Raw genomic sequence first — 18,516 nt, forward strand, 5'->3', positions numbered from 1 at the left:
CCGGATCCTCCCCTCGATACTGGGCTGTGATGTGCGATAGTCACCGCCCACAGCCCTGTCACTCAGTGTGAGTGGTGCCAGCCTCCTCTGACGTACCCGTCCAGTTTGAGAGCCCGGAAATGCCGGGACGTCAGAGGATGCTGGCGGCCACAGCTCCAGGGGGTCATGTGACCGGCACTGAGCGTGCAGGATAGCGCCGCTCACTGCCAGAACTGGAAACAGAAGCCAATGGAGAAAACGCCTAGAAAGGTAAGTAGAACTCCTACAGAAAATAAAAAAAAAATGGGTGAACCACCCCTTTAAATTCAAAAGAGACTTTTGGCTAACAAAGAGGATAAAGCGTCTGAAGAGCGGTGACGTCACAGACGAGAAGCAGAACTGCGGTGGATCCCGGAGAAGACGACGGTAGGTGAGAATATTAATATCCATACTATACTACATACACATGTACACAGATTAAACAAAAAGACTTCCTTGGAGGACCTCTACAGGAATAGAGAAGGTTTTTAATAAGGCTACTTTCACACTTGCGTTGGACGGCTTCCGTTGCTATCCGCAGCCTTAAGGAATTACGGTAACCGTTGCAGGAAACCGTTATATTCCTCATAGACTTCTATTAGCTACGGATAGCAACGGATGGTCTTGCGTTGCATACGCACAGTCGTTATTTTGACGCTGCGTCGGGCGGAGGGAACGCTGCATGTAACGTTTTTTGAGCAGCGCAATCCGTAGGATTTCGCTGCGCATGCTCTCTCTGGCTCCCTGCACTCGTAACCAGGGTAAACAACGGGATACTAAGCAATGCGCTTTCCCTAGTTACCCGATATTTACCCTGGCTACGGGTGCAGGGAGCCCGACACTTTCCCGCTCGGCTCCGCCCCCTCCCGCACTTCACGTGTACACACACACGCACACACACACTCACCTGTCCCCAAGCTTGCATTCCTCGCTGCACTGACGTCCTCAGTGCCATGGTCCCGCTCGGCTCCACAAACCCCGCACTCCGCCCCCCTCACACACTCTCGGCGGCCGAACGATCAGCTGATCGCCCGGCGACCGGCTGCTGTGAGAGATCAGCTGATCACCCGGCGACCGGCTGCTGTGAGCGATCAGCTGATCGTTCACAATAGTCTGCCGCCGGTAAAACGGAAGAAGAAGAAAAAAAAAAAGAAAAAGATTCCGTTGTTTTGTACGATCCGTTGTGCCACTAAATGCAACACATCCGTTGCATCCGTCACACAACACAATGCAACGGATGCCGTTCAACACAAGTGTGAAAGTGGTGTGAAAGAGAAACATAACGAATTTGCTTGTTTTTACAAGCACTTTGCAATTTTATCCATTTATTAAGATCAGATAACTCTTTAGGATCTAAAGACACTATTCAGTGACACTTTACGATTTCCTTTCAGTGCCTTACATCAGTACAGTACTGCGAGTCTTCGCACATATATTGGGTGCATTTCCAGCACAAGTCGCCTGCTCGAGGCTTACATCTCCACTGCAAATTAAAGAGGACCCTTTCAACAGTTTCTCCACGTAGAAGGGAGTCTGTCAACAGGTTGACGCCACCTAAGCTGAGAACAGCATAATGTAGGGGCAGAGACCCTGATTCCAGTGATGTGTCGCTTACTGGGCTATTGCTTGTTTTTGATAAAATCACTGTTTTATCACCAGGAAATTATCACTATAGGACTAGTATACCTTCTGCCATGTAGACAAGCATATTTATGAACTCTGTATAAGCCTGCCCGCACCACCACTGATTGGCAGCTTTCTGCCTATGCACAGTCAGTGGTGTGGGCGAGGTTAAACAGAGCTCAGCACTCAGAGAACTGCCAGATCTGCAGCCAATAGCACAGAGATTTTATCAAAAAGACAGCAAGCAACTCAGTGACACATCGCTGGAATCAGTCACTGCCCCTACATCATGCTGCTCTCACATTAGGTAGTAATAATTTTTATTTCTATAGCACCAACATATTCCGTAGCACTTTACTATTCAAAGGGGACATATACAGACAATATCAGACATTACAGACTAACACTATTCAACAGCTACAAGAGGAGTGAGGGTCCTGCTCACAAGCTACAATCCCTGGGGAAATAGGGGAGGCACAAAAGGTAAATGGTAAAAAGAGCTTGTATTGTAGGGTCCAGCCATCAATGTAATACATTGGGGATTCACATATCACTGCATGAATCGGTCACCAGCCAGTATATGTACAAGTCCAGGTACACAGGGACATTAAGTGCATGGAGGGTGTATAAGAGATAATACAAGGGACCAGATTTGGAAGAAAATATTGTAAGGGGCAAAATAGGAAGAGTTAGATAAGCGAGGTGATGTGATAGGTCAGTCTAACAAAATCCATTTTCAGGGGTTGCTTAAACCTGTGGCTATTGGGAATTTATCAAATTATCCTGGGTAGTGCATTCTAGAGACTTGGTGCAGCTCATGAGAAGTCTTGGAGACTGGAGTGGGAGGTTTGGATTATTGAGGTAATAAAAACCGGGTGCTAGATTCCTTTTAAACTGACCACATCATGGCGGCACAGTTGAATAAAATGCATCCTTTACTTCTTAATTTCTCCTCTCTGTTGAGATTAGTTTGGTTTAGGTTATAATATGGACAAGACTAACTGGGCATTAGCAGATTCTTATAAGTGGGTCTTTACTTTTTCCTTGCGTGATGTTGACCAGTCATAAGCAGTGTCAAAGAAAATCGGACATGCCCCAGATTAGATGGACATGCTTTCTCCTGTGAGATGCAATGCTAGACTACCCTTCTCTCAGCCCTGATCTCTGCAGCTACTGTGTAGGGAACAGAGCAGAGAGTGATTACAAAGACCTCCAGCTTTCATCTCACGACAGTCAGTGTGGGGTGAGGGGCAGAGCTGATAACACTGACAGGACCATCCGCTCTATCCCCCTCCCCCCACACTGACTGCTGTGATATGAAAGCTACGAGAGGGTGATATAATGACACTCAGCTCTGCTCTGTACAGATTAGGGCTGAGAGCAGGCCCGTTTGTTATTACATCTCACAGAAGAAAGCACTCTCATCTGATGTTCTGTGGGTACGTTCATTTTTCACATCCCAGAGACAAATCTTTGGCAACACTCAGTTGGACTGATCATAAATTCTAACAAACTGTACAAGCTTATATCTCCACAGTAGAGAGGAGAAATAAAAATTAACGTTTATTCAGCTCAGCAAACCACGATTTCATGAAGGTGTGAGTATAAGGGGCACTTTGCACACTACGACATCGCAGGTGAGATGTCGGTGGGGTCAAATCGACAGTGACGCACATCCGGCATCGCTGTCGACATCGGAGTATGTGAATCCTTTTTACTACGATTAACGAGCACAAAAGCGTCGAAATCGTATGATCGGTGTAGCGTCGGTCATTTCCATAATTTCGGAAGGACCGATGTTATGATGTTGTTCCTCGTTCCTGTGGCAGCACACATCGCTGTGTGTTAAGCCGCAGGAGCGAGCAACATCACCATACCTGCGTCCCGGCTGCAATGAGAAAGGAAGGAGGTGGGCGGGATGTTTACGTCCCGCTCATCTCCGCCCCCTGCTTCTATTGGCCGCCTGCCGTGTGACGTCGCTGTGACGCCGCACGACCCGCTCCCTTAGGAAGGAGGCGGTTCGCCAGCCAGAGCGACGTCACAGGGCAGGTGAGTGCATGTGAAGCTGCCATAGCAATAATGTTCGCTACGGCAGCAATCACAAGATATCGCAGCTGCGACGGGGGCGGGGACTATCGCGCTCGGCATCGCTACCATCGGCTTGCGATGTCGTAGTGTGCAAAGTACCCCTAACACATTCAAACTGACAATAGGTCTTCAAGTAATCCTCTGAGAGGCATAAAACCTCACAATATGCCACACACGTCCACTATTTACATATGTCCATCACTTACTTGCTGCTCCTTCATAGACTTTTGGATTGGAACCTTTCCGTAGAAATTCTACTGCAATCCGACCGAACTCTCCGACTACTACAAAGACAAAAAAAAAAACAAAACAAAATAGCAGGTGTTATCCTCTCTCTCTCTCTCTCTCTGAGTTGAGGGCTGCACATCACCAATCAGAGCTAAATGCAAAAGAAAACAATGGTCATCACCCCTGGGCGATTTTCCGCTTTTCTTTTACCTCCCCTTCTTCCAAGAGCCATAACTTTTCTTCAGGATCTGGGGCTCAGTGATGGCTTATTTTTTGGCATCTTGAGCTGATTTTTTTTTTTAATTATACCATTTTTGGTAAAGCGTTGAGAAAGCATTACCTTGCATACCCGAAACGCGCATCGGGTTCTCCCATGGGGCCCCTCTTTCTTCCCAACACAGCAATATCTGGGTCATTCATAACTTTGTTTTTCAATATATGATATTATTTATGTATTTGCTCAGTTACCATTATTACTTTGAATATAAAGGGAGGCTTTTGGGGCTCCAGATAGGTTTGCTTCCAATGCACATGGAGACTTGAGACATTATGAACAGATGGGTACTGTGATTTTTTAATATAACTATGGCAATGTCTATACATTTTACTTTACAGCTCTGTCAAAAATCAAGAGACCACAGCAAAATTGTCAGTTTTTCTCATTTTTTTTCTCTTTATAGGTATATTTTTGAGTGAAATGTAAATTGTTCTTTTGTTCTATAAACCACTGACAACGTCTCAGAATTTCCAAGCAATACATTTTGTATTTATTTTCTGAAAATGAGAAATTCTCAAAATAAAAAAAAAATGCATTACTTTCAGACCTCAAATAATGCAAAGAAAACAAGTTCATGATCATTTAGAAACAATACTAATAATGGTTTTAACTCAGGAAGAGTTCAGAAATCAATATTTTGTGGAATGACCATGATTTTTAATCACAGCTGTCATGCATCTTGGCATGCTTTCCACCAGTATTTCACACTGCTTTTGGGTGAGCTTATGCCACTCCTGGTGCAAAAATGTAAGCAGTTCTTCTTTGTTTGATGGCTTGTGGCTATCCATCTTCCTCTTGATTACATTCCAGAGGTTTTCAATGGGGTTCAGGTCTGGAGATTGGGCTGGCCATGACAGGGTTTTGATGTGGTGGTCCTTCATCCACACATTGATTGACTTAGCTGTGTGGCATGGCGCATTGTCCTGCTGGAAAAACCAGTCCTCAGAGTTGGGGAACATTGCCTGAGCAGAAGGAAGCAACTGATTTTCCAGGATTACCTTGTATGCGGCTGGATTCATACGTGCTTCGAACAGTTTATTCTACCGAATTCCAACCTTGTTGAAGCATCCCCAGATCATCACCGATCCTCCACCAAATTTCACAGTGGGTGTAAGAAACTGTGGCTTGTACGCCTCTCCAGGTCTCAGTCTAAGCATTATACGACCAGGTGTTGGGCAAAGCTGAAAAGGACACTGTGCCATGCATTTATTGTGATTGTTGGTGGTGTGCTCCTTCTATGCTTTGTTTTTTCTGTTTCTAAATAGTTTATAGAATAAAAGAACAATTTACATTTTATTCAAAAATATACCTATAAAGAGAAAAACTAATGATTTTGCAGCGGTCTCTTAATTTTTGCTAGAGCTGTATTTGTCATACAGCAGCAATTAAACACTTTAGTGTCGTCTTTTCTGAAAATTTACTTGTTTATTACCTATATGTCTGCAATTTTTTGCATTTTAAATATGTTGAAATAAATGTTCTATTTTAGGGCTTGTGTAGTCCAAAATGTTTTCCTACTTACTACATTTGTGTGTATATACAATGCTTTGGCCGCCTGTTATTGCATTTTAATGCAATGTTGTAGTGACCAATCTATATATATAATTGCCTTATTCTGTCTGTCTGTCTGTCTTGCTCCAAAATTCTGTCGTTACCGCGACAAGCGTCTCATTGGCCGCTCGCCTCGGCTCCGCCCCCCGCACGGATTGGCCTCTCGCCCCGGCCCCCTGCACGCATTGGCAACTCGGCCACGCTCCGCCCCCTAACGCATTGCACGCTCGCTCTGACCCCGCCCCCCGCATGCTTTCCCCGAACCGACACGGAGCCCCGACTCCCAGGTGAGTGCTGTACCCCCGGGAGCCCACACCAGCGTACGCCGGCAACCCAGCCGACACATACCCTCGCATTGCTGGGGTTGCCGGCGTACGCTGGTGTGGGCTCCCGTGCGTGCGGGGGGCGGGGTACGCAGGTAACCATGGTACACATCGGGTAATATTGTGTAGCATGGTTACCAGTGTACACCGGCTCCCAGGTGAGCGCATCAAGGTCCTGCAGCGGCGGAACACACACACATAAGGACACACACACACACACACACACATCAGATCACACACACCTCACACACACCTCACACCTCACACACACCTCACACACACACACACCTCACACACACACACACCTCACACACACACACACCTCACACACACACACACCTCACACACACACACACCTCACACACACACACACCTCACACACACACACACCTCACACACACACACCTCACACACACACACACCTCACACACACACACCTCACACACACACACACCTCACACACACACACCTCACACACACACACCTCACACACACATCAGATCGCATCCACACACTCACAACATCCAGTGATATTGCTTACTTCTCGGCGGCGATACTGTGCGTGCAGTGATCTTCCAGGACCTGCCGGAGGATCACATGGCTGGAAGCATGTGGTATCTCCGGATGTTGTGAGTGTGAGCGCGTATGTGCGATATCGTCAATGTGTGTGTGTGTGTGTATGCGATCGAGTGTGTGCGTGTATGCGATCGGATGTGTGCATGTATGCGATCGGATGTGTGCGTGTCGGCAGAAGGCAGAGGAGCACTGCGTGCAGCACAGTTGCTGGGACCGCCCACCGGAGGGCACAGGCAGAAGTGGGGTGTGAGTGTATGCGATCAGATGTGTGCGTGTATACTGTCTGATGTGTGACTGTGGAGCACGATGGGGAGTGCGCAGCATGGGGGATGGAGCACGATGGGGGGTGCGCAGCATGGGGGATGGAGCACGATGGGGGGTGCGCAGCATGGGGGATGGAGCACGATGGGGGGTGCGCAGCATGGGGGATGGAGCACGATGGGGAGGGCGCAGCATGGGGGATGGAGCACGATGGGGAGGGCGCAGCATGGGGGATGGAGCACGATGGGGAGGGCGCAGCATGGGGGATGGAGCACGATGGGGAGGGCGCAGCATGGGGGATGGAGCACGAGGGGGAGGGCGCAGCATGGGGGATGGAGCACGAGGGGGGGTGCGCAGCATGGGGGATGGAGCACGATGGGGAGTGCGCAGCATGGGGGATGGAGCACGATGGGGAGGGCGCAGCATGGGGGATGGAGCACGATGGGGAGGGCGCAGCATGGGGGATGGAGCACGATGGGGAGGGCGCAGCATGGGGGATGGAGCACGATGGGGAGGGCGCAGCATGGGGGATGGAGCACGATGGGGAGGGCGCAGCATGGGGGATGGAGCACGATGGGGAGGGCGCAGCATGGGGGATGGAGCACGATGGGGAGGGCGCAGCATGGGGGATGGAGCACGATGGGGAGGGCGCAGCATGGGGGATGGAGCACGATGGGGAGGGCGCAGCATGGGGGATGGAGCACGATGGGGAGGGCGCAGCATGGGGGATGGAGCACGATGGGGAGGGCGCAGCATGGGGGATGGAGCACGATGGGGAGGGCGCAGCATGGGGGATGGAGCACGATGGGGAGGGCGCAGCATGGGGGATGGAGCACGAGGGGGGGGCGCAGCATGGGGGATGGAGCACGAGGGGGGGTGCGCAGCATGGGGGATGGAGCACGAGGGGGGGGTGCGCAGCATGGGGGATGGAGCACGATGGGGGGTGCGCAGCATGGGGGATGGAGCACGATGGGGAGTGCGCAGCATGGGGGATGGAGCACGATGGGGAGTGCGCAGCATGGGGGATGGAGCACGATGGGGAGTGCGCAGCATGGGGGATGGAGCACGATGGGGAGTGCGCAGCATGGGGGATGGAGCACGATGGGGAGTGCGCAGCATGGGGGATGGAGCACGATGGGGAGTGCGCAGCATGGGGGATGGAGCACGATGGGGAGTGCGCAGCATGGGGGATGGAGCACGATGGGGAGTGCGCAGCATGGGGGATGGAGCACGATGGGGAGTGCGCAGCATGGGGGATGGAGCACGATGGGGAGTGCGCAGCATGGGGGATGGAGCACGATGGGGAGTGCGCAGCATGGGGGATGGAGCACGATGGGGAGTGCGCAGCATGGGGGATGGAGCACGATGGGGAATGCGCAGCATGGGGGGATGGAGCACGATGGGGGTGCGCAGCATGGGGGATGGAGGACGATGGAGGGTGCACACCATGGGGGATGGAGCACGATGGGGGTGCACACCTCCCCCCAAAACACACACACACACACACACACACACACACACACACACACACACAGCCACACACGCACTGCACAACACACACCACACACACTGGGAACCACAAACACCGCCCTACACAGACACCCACACACAGACAACGCAGCACACACAAATATACGTACATACCGCACAACACACACATTGCACAAAACATACCTCCCCCCAAAACACACACACACACACCCCACACCCCCACAAACCGCGCAACACACACACACACAACGCTACAGACACACAGCGCTCCACAAACAACGCAACACACACAACGCAACACACAAACAACACCGCTCTCACCCCCCGCCACACCCAGACAACACCCAGAACATGTACAGCGCCCTACACAAACACTTGGTAACTACACACAACATACATATACATACATATACATATATAACAAAAATCATACATTAACTACACAATACGTAAATTCTAGAATACCCGATGCATAGAATCGGGCCACCTTCTAGTAAACCATAATTGTGGAGGGTTTTTTCTATAAACGCTCCTTGCGGATCAGATTACTTGATCGTATATCTTGAGAGATCGGGCATTTCTGAAACTGGGGATACCAAATGTGCATTTTTATAAATTGTTTTATTTTTAATAAGGTAAAAAAGGGGGGTGAATTGAACTTTGTTTTTGTTTTATATATTTTTTTTATACAATTTTTATTGATTTTACTAATCCTTTTTGGGGACTTATGCCTGGAGTGTGTGATGGCTTCTTCTGTACAGAGTGATACTTCACCAATGCTGTGTTCCTGTTAGTGTTGGCTTTCTGCCAGCATTCACGTGAAGTGAGTCATGACAGTAACAGGGGTCATCATCTCCCCCCGTGCTGTCATGGCAACACATTAACGCCCTGTGATCGTGACATTGGAGCGCTAATGGCCGCGGTGAACAGCGCATTCCTTGCCGACGCGAGATAGAGTGCGCTGTCAAGAGTTTGACACCGCAATCTAAGGCTGGAAACACATCTATGCGAGTAAAATCAGTCTGAGTTAGCTGAAAAAAAACTCGGCTGATTTTAGTTCACTTTAGGTCAGAGTGCAGATTTTTCTCATGATTGCAGTGCGTGTGCAATGCGTGTGTGATCCGTGTGTGATCCTTATTTTTCTCAGCAGCTGTCATCTGCCATTCAGCTCTGCTACATGGCCGCTAACAGCAGACACAGACAGCCATGTAGCAGAGCTGAATGGCAGATGACAGCAGAGACAGACAGAGCCGCATGATCAGAATGAACTCGGGTGAACTTCACCCGACTTCATTGTCATGCCGCGGCACTGTCTGTGTCACATCCTGATTAGCAGTCATCCGTGGAGGACTCACTGGTGACTGCTAATCCCCCGAGTGACTGAATTGAGCAGCGCAATTAGCGCTGCCGTCACTCAGGTTACCCACGACCAGCTGGATCTTCCCCCCGTGACCGCAACTCACCTGTGACTTCATTGCTGTCACTGTTGGAGGATCCAGCGGTGGCCGCGAGTAACCTGACTGACATCATCAGCTGATCGCGCTTCTCACCTCAGTTGCTGCGTGGAGGTGACAGGAGCGGCGGTGTCTTCTGCAGCTCCTGTCACCTTCATGCAGCAGAGCTGAGAGCGTCGAGGGACCTCCGTACGCCGGACATGGTTGGGTTTTTTGCGTACTTAATAAAGTGGTGAACGAGGGTCTTTGTTATTGTTTATTATTTCAAATAAAAGATTTTTTAACTGTTTGTGTGTTTATTAACTTTAATTTACAGGTTAATCATTGGTGGTGTCTCAGACGCCTGCAATGATTAATCTAGGACTTATTGGCAGCTATGGGCTGCCATTAACTCCTTATTACCCCGATTGCCAACGCACCAGGGCAAATCGTGAAGAGCCGGGTACTGTCCCAGAACTGTCGCATATAATGTATGCGGCAATTCTGGGCGGCTGCTGACTGATATTGTTAGGCTGAGGGGCTCCCCATAACGTGGAGCTCCCCATCCTGAGAATACCAGCCTTCAGCCGTATGGCTTTATCTGGCTGGTATTAAAATTGGGGGGGACCGCACGCCGTTTTTTAAAATTATTTATTTATTTTACTGCTCAGCATAGACATGCCCACCGGATGCTGTGATTGGTTGCAGTGAGACAGCTGTCAATCAACGTGGGGGCGTTTCTGACTGCAACCAATCATATGTGCCGGTGGGCGGGTAAAGCAGGAAATACGAGATGGAATAATGAGCGGCCGGCTTTTTCAAAAGAGAAGCCGCCGGAGCAGTGTGAACGCCGTGCAGCGCCGCACTGGTGATCGGGGATCGGTGAGTATGAGAGAGGGGGGGAGAGGGATAGACCGACATGGACAGAGAGAGAGGGACAGAGATAGTGACCGACCGACAGAGAGAGAATAGAGAACGAGAGGGAGAGAACGACTGACAGTTTCCAGTGTTTTAGGAAACATGCGAGAAATGTATTTAGAAAATCGGATGTCACTAGGATGGTGTGAGTGCCGTCCCGTGACATCCGATTATTTACACGCTCCCATAGACTTGCATTGGAGAGACTTACAGTAGAAACTCGCAAAAAAGCAGCATGCTGCGATTTTTTTCTCAGTCCGATCTGATCCGAGATTTTCTCGCATTGCTCTACTGCGAGAAACTCGCAAGTGAGAAGCACCCCTGAGGGGTTAAAAGACGTGTGCGTGGATTAGCTGCACGTCTGCTAATCAGTGGTGCGGGGAATAATTCAGGCTTGCCACACAAGCCCACATTAAAAGGGACAGACATGGCCAAGGATGTATATACCAACAATTGACATGCTGCAGGGTTTTTTTCTGCACCAAATCTGTAAGGCTGCTTTCACACCTCCGGTTTTGCAGTGTGGCTAAATCCGGCTCTAAAACCTATGCAACGGATGCGGAGAAAAAAACGCATCCTTTGCATAAGTTTTTACATGCGGCCCGTCCGTTTTTTGCTCGTTGCTGCACGCTACTGAGCATGCGCAGTGCAAAAAACCGCATGCGGCGGCCAGTTGCGTTTTTTGCCGCCCCGGCGTCCATAGGCATGCATTGGAAAAAGCGCCGCATCAGTAGGATGCGGCGCGATGCAGTTTTTTTCGCCGGACAAAAAAACGTGCCAGGCAACATTACATCCGGCCGCCGCATGGGCTAAATATGCCGCAACCGGGAAAAACCAGACCGAGCGCAAGGCCATGCGGCACAATCCGGCACTAATGAAAGTCTATACAGAAAAGACGCAACCGGCGGCAAAAAAAACAGTTGCGTTTTTTCTGCAAAGCGCCGGATTGTGCCGCACAGGAAAAACCGGATGTGTGAAAGCAGCCTAAGAGAAAAATAAGCAACATGCGCACACCACTTCAGAATTCTAATCAACTTTGCTGGGATAAGGAGAGACATGCAGACTTGTGACATGCTTGTATTTGGATGCCCTACCCCCTTTTTTCTCCTGTGTTGGCTGCTTTGTATAATCGTTATTACTTATTGTATATTTGTAATCATATTTACAGCTAATCGATGTATAATGTCATCTCACATGACTGACTTATTACACCTTTAATGAGTGGATCGAGTGCAGGACTAACAACCTGAACGTGTCTATCTCTCGTCCTCTGGCGTTACTATACATGGACCTGGTGATCCCATATGTCATGAGAAGATTCCATTTGATACACGTTATGGATCACAGAACTCTACAAAATATGGACTTCTCAGTTTATTTATATTCTGACAACGGAGATTACAGGAACATGCTGTCACCGCCCCTCTCTTATAATGTGACCGTTACCTCATCTTATTATATCCCCTGACTTCCCTGTCCACCGCCCCCTGATCGGGCTCTGCGGCCGGATCTGCCTCCTTCACTGCCGCGATCGCAGTCACCGCTGGCTATGGCGTTAGCGTGGGATATGGGCGACGCGTCCCCATTCCCTCGCCTGTACTACTGGGCCTGATGGCGCTCGCGGTGGTGTTTGTGGGCAAGTTCGATCTCGGCGCGCGTCACCAAGGGGGTGGTGCACCCGGAAGTCGGTTACTGATGGCATTATTTAATGCAGCCTTTCTGAGCCTTAACATCGCCTTTCCCTGATGAAGCTGGAGCCACTGTGATTCACCGTTTAGCGATGCGTACGTTGGAGGATGGCTTTAGGGCAGGCTGGGTGATATTATCCCTCTGGGAGTGCTCTTTGTCCTTGAAAACCTTAATTCCATTATGGTAATCGCTATATTACCATTCCCATGGTATTCACAATGACTTATTGTCTTTACCTGGCACATGCACTTTGGTGGATATAAATGTCCAGTCATAATTTATTCACAGCACTGACCCAATTTTGTCCTATTGTATTGTGATTCAATGTATTGAACATTGCTGTTTACCCTCCATGGGTTTTCTATTTCCTTTGTAACCTTACATCTACTGTTTTCTCAAGGTACTCAGAGTCCCATAGAACTATTAGGGTACCTTCACACTTAGCGATGCAGCAGCGATCCGACCAGCGATCTGACCTGGTCAGGATCGCTGCTGCATCGCTACATGGTCGCTGGTGAGCTGTCAAACAGGCAGATCTCACCAGCGACCAGTGAACAGCCCCCAGCCAGCAGCGACGTGCAAGCGACGCTGCGCTTGCACGGAGCCGCCGTCTGGAAGCTGCGGAGACTGGTAACTAAGGTAAACATCGGGTATGGTTACCCGATGTTTACATTAGTTACCAGTGTGAGCAGGGAGCAGGGAGCCGCGCACACTGAGCGCTGGCTCCTTGCTCTCCTAGCTACAGTACACATCGGGTTAATTAACCCGATGTGTAATGCAGCTACATGTGCAGAGAGCAGGGAGCCGCGCACACTGCTTAGCGCTGGCTCCTTGCTCTCCTAGCTGCTGTACACATCGGGTTAATTAACCCGATGTGTACAGCAGCTACATGTGCAGAGAGCTGGAGCCGGCACTGGCAGCGTGAGAGCTGCAGAGGCTGGTAACTAAGGTAAATATCGGGTAACCACCTTGGTTACCCGATGTTTATCTTGGATACAGCTTACCTCAGCTGTCAGACGCCGGCACCTGCTCCCCTGCTCGCTTCATTTGTCGCTCTCTTGCTGTCACACACAGCGATCTGTGTGTCACAGCAGGAGAGCGGCTTTGAAGAAAACGAACCAGGGCTGTGTGTAACGAGCAGCGATCTCGCAGCAGGGGCCAGATCGCTGCTCATTGTCACACACAGCGAGATCGCTAATGAGGTCACTGCTGCGTCACAAAAAGCGTGACTCAGCAGCGATCTCGGCAGCGAGCTCGCTGTGTGTGAAGCACCCCTTACCCTTCCATGTGGTTTTAACCCTTTTTTAATCATGGCCCTGATTGTTTATGTATCATTTTAATCATGCATTCTAATAAACTTTGTTATAATTTTGCACCATATATACTCCGTTCCTCCTGTTTTTCAGATTTGTGACAAAACTGCACCCAAAAATGTAGTGTGCACATACAGCCTTAAGGCCCAGTCACAGTAAACAACTTACCAGCGATCCCAACAACGATACAACCTGATAGGGATCGCTGGTAAGTTGCTAGGAGGTCGCTGGTGAGATGTCACACTGCGACGCTCCAGCGATCCCACGAGAAACCTGCCCTGGCAGAGATCGCTGGGCGTCGTGGAAGCATGCTGCGCTTGGTAACTAAGGTAAATATCGGGTAACCAACCCGATATTTACCTTGGTTACCAGCGCACACCGCTTAGCGCTGGCTCCCTGCACACCTAGCCACAGTACACATGGGGTTAATTACCCGATGTGTACTGCAGCTACATGTGCAGAGAGCAGGAAGCCGCGCACACTGCTTAGCGCTGGCTCCCTGCTCTCCTAGCTACAGTACACATGGGGTTAATTACCCGATGTGTATTGTGGCTATGTGTGCAGGGAACAGGAGCCGGCACTGACAGCTGAGAGCGGCGGACGCTGGTAACGAAGGTAAATATCGGGTAACCAAGGTAAGGACTTCTTGGTTACCCGATGTTTACTGTGGTTACCAGCGTCTGCAGAAGCCGGCTCCCTGCTCCCTGCACATTCAGTTGTTGCTGTCTCGCTGTCACACACAGCGATGTGCGCTTCACAGCAGGAGAGCAACAACTAAAAAATGGTCCAGGACATTCAGCAACAACCGGCGACCTCACAGCAGGGGCAAGGTTGTTGCTGGATGTCACACACAGCAACATCGCTAGTAAGTTGTGCATCAGCAGCGATGTTGCTAGCGATGTTGCTTAGTGTGACGGTACCTTTAGGCTATGTCCGCACTTTGCTTTTTACCTGCTTTTTTGCTACTTTTTCAACTGCAGCGTTTAATGCCAAAATGGATGTGTTCTGCTTTTCAAGCATAGTCTATGGGAATTTGGGTTTCTTGTCCGCACTATGCAGTTCAAACTGCTGCCTTTTTGTGGCAGAAATTTGGGCAAAAACTCTGCTTTTCAAAGAAGCAACATGGCAATTGTTTTTGCCATTTGCGTTTTCAACTGCAAAGCACTCAGAACAGGCAGCCGTGCTCTATGGCTGCTCGCTCTGAGATGTAGCAGAGCCGGATGTGTCGCTGCGGGACATTGTGTGGATTACGTCGGAGCTGCAGGGTTTGTTTTGGGCTTAATAAAGAAGTGAAGCAGGGGATGTTTGTACTTTATTTCAAATATATGATTGTTCTCTGTGTCTGTGTTTATTTACTGTCACAGGTTTGTGTGATGCAGGTATCTGATAGACGCCTGTGCCATCACACAAACCTAGGGTTTAGTAGCAGCCGTGCGCCGCTATTAACCCCTGCCATTACCCCGACTGGCACCGCATCATGCCTCCAAGAAGAGCCGGTATCGCACACCGGTATGGTCACATCTAATAGATGCGGCACTACCGGGCGGCTGCGGGCTGAGGATATACCAGCCCCCGGCCGGCGTTATCTTGGCTGTGGATGATGATTAGGGGGGACCGCCCGTAGTTTTTTTTTTATTAAAAAAAAAAAAAGCAAGCTTTTTATTCTACGCCGCAGTCATACTTGTGAGGAACTCCCGCGAGTCTGACATTGCAGAACAGCTGCAAACTTCTGACAGGAGCGTGCATGTGTTTCTAGGTACATGCACGCTCATGTTCAGACAGCAGCAGGCTGAGATTATGCCAGCCCTATATATGGTGTAAAAATCACAGCATCAAATTTGCATCCATTGGCCCCCAAAAATAAAAAAAGAAAAAAAAAATTTAAAAAAATTCTGCCAGAGGTCGAAATTTGGTGCTGAAAGCTGGTGCAGACGATTTCAGCACAAAATGTGCACCTCCTGGCAAGAAACCGCGGCAAAAATCACGGAAAAATAACTGCGGCAAAAACCGCGGCATAAAACTTGCCTCAAAACACTGCGTTTTTTTTGCCAGGAAATGTAGATTGGATGCAGGAATATGGTATAAAAATTTCAGCACAAAATCTGCATCTCTTGGCCCAAAAAACGGCGCTTTTTCTGCTCGTAGACGCAAGTCTGTGAACTCAGTGACCTCCACTTGAGGTCAGGTTTCCTGCGATCACAGATGAAGGACCGTGGGAATCTCCAGCGGTGACCGCAAATGACCTGAGTGACGTCACCGCTCAATGCGCAGCTCATTCGTTCTCTGGAGCTCACAGAGAGTGGTCGGTCGTGCCGCTCTCTGTGATATTCAGATGTAGCAGAGCTGAAGCGGCGTGGGACTTCTCCTGTGGATTACGTCGGAGCTGCAGGGTATTTGGGGGTTAATAAAGAGGTGAAGCAGGGTGTGTTTGTATTTTATTCTAAATAAAGGATTTTTCTCTGTGTCTTGTTTATTTACTGTCACTTACAGGTTTATGTGATGCAGGTATCTGACAGACGCCTGTACCATCACACTAACCTTGGGTTTAGTAGCAGCCATGCGCCGCTGCTTACCCCTGCTATTCCCCTGATGGCACCACATCACACCACCGCGAAGAGCCGGTAGCGCACACCGGTATGGTCGCATCTAATAGATGCGGCACTACATGACGGCTGCGGGCTGAGGATATAGCAGCCCCCGGCCGGCGTTATCTTGGCTGGGGATGAAAATAGGGGGAACCGCACGTCGTTTTTTTTTTTTTTACTATCACCGCAGTCATACATGCGAGGGGCTCATGCGAGTCTGCCATGCACCCAGCAAAGCCTCGCACGTGTATCTCTGGGCACTGGATACACCGCACAGATGCAGCGCGACGGATGGGGCTGCAGCCGCACGCTATAACTGTGCTGCCGAGTGTTTACCACTGTGAACTGACTGACAGTGCACTGCTTTCCCCGCCCACCGGCCGTCCTGGCGCCTGTGATTGGTTGCAGTTAGCTGACACTCAAGGTGGGGGTGTGTCTAGCTGCAACCAACACGCACCGGTGGGCGGGGAAAACCATGAATATTGAATTGTCGGCTCCGGAAGGTAACAGCGTGACCCGGAAGGAGTATGCCGCCATGACAGCGCCTCGGTGAGTATGCCACGCTCGCTCCTAGCCCCTCCACAAATGTGTTAACCCTCCGGATTCCGGTCCCCATTGACTTATATGGGCAACGGATTCCGGAGCGGATTCTTTTTTAAATCAGTCAGTGATCCGCCTGCCCCGGATTATTGGCCGTTCGATCAGCTCTACTCAGCAGCTGACGGGTATGGATAGCAGAGGTGAAGAGAAGTGCTCTGCCTCAGCAGCTGAGGGGGTAAAGTGCCCGAATCATGAGCAGACAGGGAATGTCATCAGCACACAGGGGTTCTGTGCTCCTCGGCTCTTGTGAATGTACATGAGCCGTGCCATAGGAATGAATGGGGCTGAAGAGAATTGGTCAAGATCACAAACTAGTGCAACACTCCACATTTAATCCATGGTTCCGACCACAAGCACATAACTGTCACTAAATGCGTGGACATAACCATGCATACCTAAGCTGCAATGCCCTGCACATGAGGTAAGAGACATGGCTATATCAGGAGAACTATAACACATTTCTAATTGGAGTTTTTTGCTAATATTTTTGGTCTGAGCGTGATCCCATGTTCTGTTGGATCGCACTCGGACAGGAAGTAAGGGTGTAAAGTCTGAGAACAGGATGGATTTCTCAGCTCTGGATCCCTGGGGTGCAGGAGAAGGCCTGGTCTGCACAGTCAGTATCTGCCCCATCCTGTAATCTGCATGAATGCTTCATCCCCTGAAAGAATTATACAAATTTACCTTGTACCCAAAATCTGCACCAATGATACCAACAGCCCACCAGGGAGAGCAACACCTAATACATCCCAAACAATGGACGGCTAACATTTGGGGTCACAGAACAAATAAGTGAGACCGGGAGACACTGGAGGAGAGGAGGCCATGTCCACAGCTCTCGCCATTCACCTCCCATAGGAATGACTGCAGGGGGCAGCCCCAGAGGTGACATGGCCTGTCCGGGCTCCCCCTGCACACCAGGACATTGTCACTTATAGAGCTGCTCCTCATGACACAGGACGCCACTATCGGAGAGGACAGCCTTAGACTCCCCAGTCATGTGACTCACCCGCGGCCTCCACCTGGGTGAGGATCTGCAGATGTGCGCGGTGCTCGTCACTCAGCACCAGCAGCATGATGTCCCGGACCCTCAGAGCACAAGCTCCCCGCTATCAGCCCCTGTCATCACGTGACAGCTCCAGCGTGTGCACCCAACCAAACCCTCCGCCCGGAAGCAGCGGGCTCAGTATTGGTTCCGCTCACACTTCGTATCGGCGCCATCTAGTGGCAGCTTGTTATAATGCACAGAGTGTTTCCTCTTCTCATGTGCAGCAGGACTCCGTGTGTGACATCGAGGCTTCGGTTTCATCTCGTGTTTCTCTGGTGTAAAGTTCACACTCACTGAACTCTGCTACAATTACAGCACTGTGCAAAAGTCTTAGGCTACTTTCACACATCAGTTTTCTGTATTCAGGCACAGTCCTTTTTTTTGCCGTATCCAACGTTTCCGGTTTTGTTGTGCAAACCGGATCAAACCGGACCTACCGGATCCGTTTTTAAGCGGATCCGTTTATGACGGATCCGTTAAAAAACGGATCCGGT

The 18,516-nt window shown here is 50.0% G+C and overlaps 1 protein-coding gene across 1 annotated transcript in view; it reads right to left on the reverse strand.

Annotated features, from left to right (window-relative positions):
• The window catches only part of COMMD2 (COMM domain containing 2), a 31,145-nt gene extending 13,013 nt beyond the window's left edge, over positions 1 to 18,132 (reverse strand). Inside the window, exons 1-2 of the mRNA XM_075338623.1 lie at positions 17,984 to 18,132; positions 3,936 to 4,013 (exon numbers count right to left, since the gene is read on the reverse strand). Of these exons, the coding sequence (XP_075194738.1) occupies positions 3,936 to 4,013; positions 17,984 to 18,050 (145 nt within the window). The 5' untranslated portion in view covers positions 18,051 to 18,132. The remainder of the gene's footprint in view (positions 1 to 3,935; positions 4,014 to 17,983) is intronic.
• Positions 18,133 to 18,516: the final 384 nt, after the last annotated feature.

Source organism: Anomaloglossus baeobatrachus, chromosome 3 (genome assembly GCF_048569485.1).
Source record: "Anomaloglossus baeobatrachus isolate aAnoBae1 chromosome 3, aAnoBae1.hap1, whole genome shotgun sequence".
In the NCBI taxonomy this organism is placed as follows: Eukaryota; Metazoa; Chordata; class Amphibia; order Anura; family Aromobatidae; genus Anomaloglossus; species Anomaloglossus baeobatrachus.